The sequence below is a fragment of the Adiantum capillus-veneris genome, chromosome 10 (genome assembly GCF_014529385.1).
Source record: "Adiantum capillus-veneris isolate H3 chromosome 10, ASM1452938v2, whole genome shotgun sequence".
Classification (NCBI taxonomy): domain Eukaryota; kingdom Viridiplantae; phylum Streptophyta; class Polypodiopsida; order Polypodiales; family Pteridaceae; genus Adiantum; species Adiantum capillus-veneris.
Genome location: NC_140940.1, coordinates 121,372,027 through 121,377,779, shown reverse-complemented (window position 1 = coordinate 121,377,779; position 5,753 = coordinate 121,372,027). Strand labels below are relative to the sequence as shown.

The following is a 5,753-nucleotide window of genomic DNA, read 5'->3' as shown; positions in this document are numbered from 1 at the left end:
TGTCCCTCATTGGTCCAACGAGCAACATGTCAACAACATAGAGCACAATGAGTAGAAATACATCATGCACATGCCTGACACACAAAGTGCTCTTAGCTAGACTATTATGAAATTGAAATGTAATCAAGCAAGCATGAATCTTTCATAGCAACACGTGGAGCTTGCTTCAAGCCATACAAAGCCCGAAAAAGGAAGGGGGGGGGGGGGGGATGTTTGGCAAGCATGGTAATGACAAGTAGGAGCAACTAGATTACGTGGCACCTCTAAAAGAAGAAACTCTAAGACAAGGTTTTCATACAGTGGCTTGCTTAGCAATGGCACTTGGTCATTGATCATGAAGAAGAGCAAAGGAGGGTGGGACGTTTGGGTGCATTGTTTCCCTAGAAAAATAAGCCAAAAAATACACAATAAGCACTCTTCTTCGTAACGAGTGATCCCTACCCCATGTGACCAATAGAAAATTTGCTAAGAAAAATTAAAGAAGTTCTATTTTTAATGAGCCAAAATGGAAACCTAACAATAAGGCTTTTGCCCATTGGGCAAGAAAAAACGTCTCACGTTTTTTGTTCTCGAAGATGGAGATGGAAGCACAAATGGTGTCAATTGTGCTTTTTTTTTTTTTGCCTCTACATACTATATACTAGCTCATTTTCAATTCCCATTAGTTGGAATCTTCACGAATTTCATTTCATCAATATATCCAAGCCTCATTAAAATCATCATGCATGCCTGTAGCAATCGAGGTTGACCTCTTCACCTTGTGGGTCTGACATAATCTTATCCGTTGAGCCAATACACTGTGAATAGTTTGCTACTGGGTGGTGTGTAAGCCCATGTCTATTCAAAGAGAGTGCTTTCATGTCCCCTCCCCCCTCGCCCGTCCCCATTCTAATCAGAGGAATGCTTTTCGAGCCATTTGGCCATCACCCACCAGATGACTACCCCTGCATCCCTTTCTTGCTTCGCACTACACTTGATAGCCCTTCCCTTTTCTTCTTTGAGCACAAAGAAGGGATCTTCCAAGACTCCTACTAATAAACCCCTTTTCTAGAATTACACCCACATAGTGAAGTGATAGATCCTTGCACACATCTTTCATGTTATTTTGAAGTAGTGTCCCTCCCTCCCTCCCCCCCCCCCCAAAACCAAAAAAAGCCCCCGCCCCGAATTTTCTTTTATAAAAAAAAATCCCAAAACCACACCCCCAAAAAAATTAAAAAAATCAAATTGGTATCTTCTTTCCCGGCCTCAAGTGCTCCAAATGAAAGAGTAATGTGGCAATACAAACTATTCTTGAACGATCCTTTCGGTTGCAGTAATGGTGTCCTTACTCAAGTACTTCCATGTCCTTAGAGGTCATGGATTCCTTTCCTTTCAAACGAAAGGTTCAAGTAACCCAAGCAAAAGCCACTTTAGTGTACTTGCCCCTTAGAAGCACGTTGAGTCCATTTTGAACTTCATGATGTACATTCTTGATACAAAATTCACTAGTTAAATATTTTTTGAATGAGAAGGTGACATAATGAATGCAATTTGGACAAGATAATTGAAAGTGCGATGGTAATACGTGTGCTAGTCTCCACCCAACCATGCTATTGTATAGCTTCCCCCTAACGTACACACTATTCGGTCGTGCCGGTGGCCTTGCCCATAGGACCCATGTCTTTACAATAATCTTTTGTCTTGGAGATGGTGGAAGGTGGCTATTTCCTCATAGGTCTAGAAAGGTGCAATATTGACATGTGGTTAAGAGAGCAATAAATCTATCTATATGCATGCAAATGGCCACATGGATTGTGAATTCCTAGCCTATTGTCCTCCTGTGGACGGTTGGGTTTTGACATTTCAAGAGGTAGAAGGAGAGATTGCCATTTTGGCTTGTCCCCCTTGAGGAGAAGTTTGAGCACATGGGAAACCAAGGGGGAGGACTTTGTGGCAAAAAGGGACTCCCTTTCCATTTTTGAATTGCCCACAAAAAAAACAAAGGTTTATTGGGCTACGTGCATGGGGGGTAGATGTGTCTAGGAATGTGTAGATGTTGAAATTTTTAGTTCATGAACTCGCCTAGATCTCTCTAAATCATGTTGCTAATGGGAAGTTTCCAAGATGGAACAAGAGAGAGAAATCAAAAGTTTTCAAGTTTAAACTATTTTGCAAGTGTAGTAAAGAGAGAGATAGAATGTGTGTGTGTGAGAGAGAGAGAGAGAGAGAGAGAGAGAGAGAGATGTGGATAAGTTCATGAACTTGCATAGATCCCTATAAATCGAATTGCTAAATGGGAGGTTTACAAATTACTATATGAAAAAAAGGAAAGAAGTATAATGTTGTGTAAACAATTTTGAAACTTTAGTAAATGTGTGTGTGTGTGTGTGAGAGAGAGAGAGAGAGAGAGAGAGAGAGAGAGTTGGTTTGTTTGGGGGGGTTGATAGATGTGAGTGTGAAGGCTTTGACGAATGGGTCAACTTTAGAGGTGGGTGAAACGTGCATAAGAGTGAGAGCAAACCATTTGTGAGGCTCGAGGTTATATATAAGTTTGTGACGACTCTTTTGTAGCAAGCTCTCTGGCAATGTGTGTAAAGTGGGGACGCATAAGGATACTAAAGAGGTCTTCCCAAGCTAGTGTCGAAGAAGCTTGGATCCCTAATGGCAGTGAGTGAAGCTCTTCTCAGCTGCAAGTCCCCTAATCACTCACATTGATTGAGAGTAGCCCTACTTCTGAGTTGATTGGATCAGGACAGCTTATCTTTGGGCAGATCTTTTCATTTCTACAAGGCTTGCGTCCTTATTATGGCCATGGGCTGCCTCAAGTTCATCAAATGGGTCTCCTTGCGCAGGCTATGGCAATGTACCTTCAGCCGGATGCAGCGCCATAGACGAGGTAAGAGAGAGAGAGAGAGAGAGAGAGAGAGAGAGAGGATCTAGGTGGGTCGTTCTCTTATGTTGCAGGCTGCTCATTGTAGCAATGCAGGTCTGCATGCATGTATGCGCGTGCGTGTTTGAGAGAATCTGTTGCAGGCTGCTCACTGCAGCGCAGTGCAGGTGTGCATGGTGCGCGCGCGCGCGCGTGTGTGTGTGTGTGTGTGAGGGAGGGAGGGAGCTTCTCTAAGTCAGTTTTTCTCTTTGTTTGTGGTGCAGGCCGCTCATTCGACAACATCTACGAAGATGTGCAGGCGTGCAGCTATGGCGACGTTCAGATCATGTGGTTTATGCTTCATAACGCCCACCCGCCCACCATGGACAATACCAAATGGCCCTCGCTATGTGTGAACCCGTCCATCCCTTCGCTTTAGATCATCTTAAGACTGTATGGGCACTTGCATTTTGACCTTCCTAGCGCAAATTTAAAGCCTAACCACCTTTGAAGTTTTGTAGCTAGAGCCTCGTATGATCTTCATGAAGGTTGTATCTTTCTACCACCACCCCTCCCACTTCCTAGTGTTTTTGCATGCAGAGACTTGTCCCTAGGGTTGGGCTCGCAATTGACGAAATTACCATCTCAACACCTTCTATCAAGCCCGATGCAAATCACTTTTTTGCAAATTTTCTCTCTTGACTTCTCCGTTCGGATTGATAGTAGCAAGCATTGTTTTTATTGTGGCTCGAATTTTTCTTTTTATGGTAGAAGTTTTCCTCTTCTGTTTATAATGCTGGCTAGGAAAGTTTTATCACATGAGAATGTGTACTATTTAGCAAATAAATGGTAATTGTGTATCAAAATATAGGCTTAAAAAAGGATCTGTAGCTTTTTAGATTCTACTCATAAAGATATTTCAAATGGTATATATAAGATCATAAGGTATGTCATGTGATAAACTCTAAAATAGAAACTAGTAAGGAGCTAAGCTAGCTTTGTCAGGAACAAGCTTTTTGGTGCGATCTTAACATGCTTTCACCCAATAAGATACAAAAATTACGTGTCGACATGATCACCATATCTCCCCCCCCCCCCCCCCCCCCCCCCCCCCCACAAACCCCCTCTCTCTCTCTCTTTCTTGGAAAAACACGGTGGCATTAGGTGTGCGAGTGAAGGAAGTTGTGCTTAGTCAAGAAATTTCTTCTTTCAAAATTTTATGGGTGTATGCACACAAGCCTTGCAACAAAAACATTTCCCTCATTTTACACCATTAAATGCAAAACTAAACGTTATTAATACTAATATAGGTTATCTAGCTCACCAAGCCTCAACACAATTTGAAACACATCTTTAACGAAGTCCAAGCTATGGCATCGACGAGACGGAGAAGCCCATCCAAGAAAACAGAGGTGCGTGAGGACTTGAGAACATGAAAAAGTAAACAAGGGCACAAAAAGTAGACAAGGACATTGGGTGGGGGGGTGGGGGGGGGGGGGGGGGGGGGGGGGGGTTTGTAAACAGGGACCAACATTATAATGACTTGAGCTCACAAAGCTTGACTCTTAGCTAGCTTCCTAACTTATCTTGGACTTCTTGGCACGTGGGAAAGACCTCTCCTTAAGGCAAGGGCACCCAGTGCCCCTAGAGGAAAGGGCCCTTATATTCAATTAAAAAGAGGGGAGAGCCCAATGGGCACCCCCATGTGAATCAACCCTTAAGGGCAGTGCCCCTAGAGGAAAGGGCCCTTATATTCAATTAAAAAGAGGGGAGAGCCCAATGGGCACCCCCATGTGAATCAACCCTTAAGGGCACCGTCAAACTGCCACCAACACTACCAAAGAACACCCAAATCCAGTGATGACAGTCATGAGCGCCAAGACCAAAACATGGAGCTAGACCACTAACAGCACCACCTGTAGCATGCCCGGCATGGCCGAGCTCAAGGGAGCTCTCTCCACTTGTTGCTAATGAAGTGGTTTCAATCCTCTATATATATCGTGGACTTTCTACTCCATACACCACATGTGGGTTAATCCCCCACACCACGTGGTGGTCTCGAATTACAACAACCCTTTGGGCTTTGGAAAAAACCTTCTAAAAAAGCTTCAAAAAAGTTTTTTTCCCCTAAACTTTGGGATGTTCCCATGTCAGATTTACATTCTATAAATCCCCATAGAGAGCACAAATTCCTAACTTTGAGCTTTCAAATTAACCTCGCTGCACTTTGTCTTCCTTGCACCCTTCAATGACGAGCCACAAAAGGGCAAAAAATCATGTGCTATCCCTCCGTCGTGGTCATCCACTAAACTCAATTGGGCATAATTTTGCGTTCATAACTCCGATTAATGACTTGTCACTTCCAATTGGCTCCATATGCTACATACCATCTTTGCAAACCTAGCAAGCTCAAGAAAATCTCTGATGACATGCTTACCAAGGCAACCCAATTGGCACATGATTGATCCCCGTCAAAACTTTGGCTGCTCATAACTTGGCCATTTGGACTCCCATAGTCAATTTGAAAAGATCGTCACTCTCCATAAATCAAGCAATTTAGATCTATCCAATCATCTCCACTCTAATCATCTACCTACACCTATCCAATCCGGCGAGAATTTGCGAACCATCTTTAAATTCAAACTACCATAACTTGCACCTATAGCTCCAATTGAAGATTGTCTGAACCATCTTTGAAAAAACTTTGAATATCTATCTGGGCCAGCTTGGATATTAGTTTAGGTAATTATTATATGTAAAATTCTATATTTTTAGCCTAAATTAAAAGGAAACAATTAGTAAATTGACTCTCAAATTTAAGGGGTTAAAGCCACAAACCATTGTCAAAAAGGTGTTAAAAGAATATCTTAAACAAATGTTTAGCAGGATAAATATTATGCCA

The 5,753-nt window shown here is 42.6% G+C and overlaps 1 protein-coding gene across 1 annotated transcript; it reads left to right on the top strand.

The window, feature by feature from the left end:
• Window positions 1-2,567: 2,567 nt before the first annotated feature.
• On the top strand, window positions 2,568-3,644 carry LOC147449558 (uncharacterized). Its single transcript, XM_086522637.1, has 3 exons — window positions 2,568-2,649; window positions 2,754-2,878; window positions 3,136-3,644. Exons 1-3 carry the CDS (start codon window positions 2,568-2,570, stop codon window positions 3,265-3,267), a joined length of 339 nt encoding a protein of 112 aa, XP_086378763.1. The 3' UTR covers window positions 3,268-3,644.
• The last annotated feature ends 2,109 nt before the right edge of the window (window positions 3,645-5,753 follow it).

What these genes read in the sequence shown, in the direction of transcription:
- LOC147449558 (XM_086522637.1), top strand. Translation starts at nt 2,568, where the DNA reads ATGTGTGTAAAGTGGGGACGCATAAGGATACTAAAGAGGTCTTCCCAA. An exon ending in AGCTTGGATCCCTAATGGCA is followed by an intron (nt 2,650 to 2,753) that starts GTGAGTGAAGCT and finishes ATCTTTGGGCAG; the next exon opens with ATCTTTTCATTTCTACAAGG. An exon ending in GATGCAGCGCCATAGACGAG is followed by an intron (nt 2,879 to 3,135) that starts GTAAGAGAGAGA and finishes TTTGTGGTGCAG; the next exon opens with GCCGCTCATTCGACAACATC.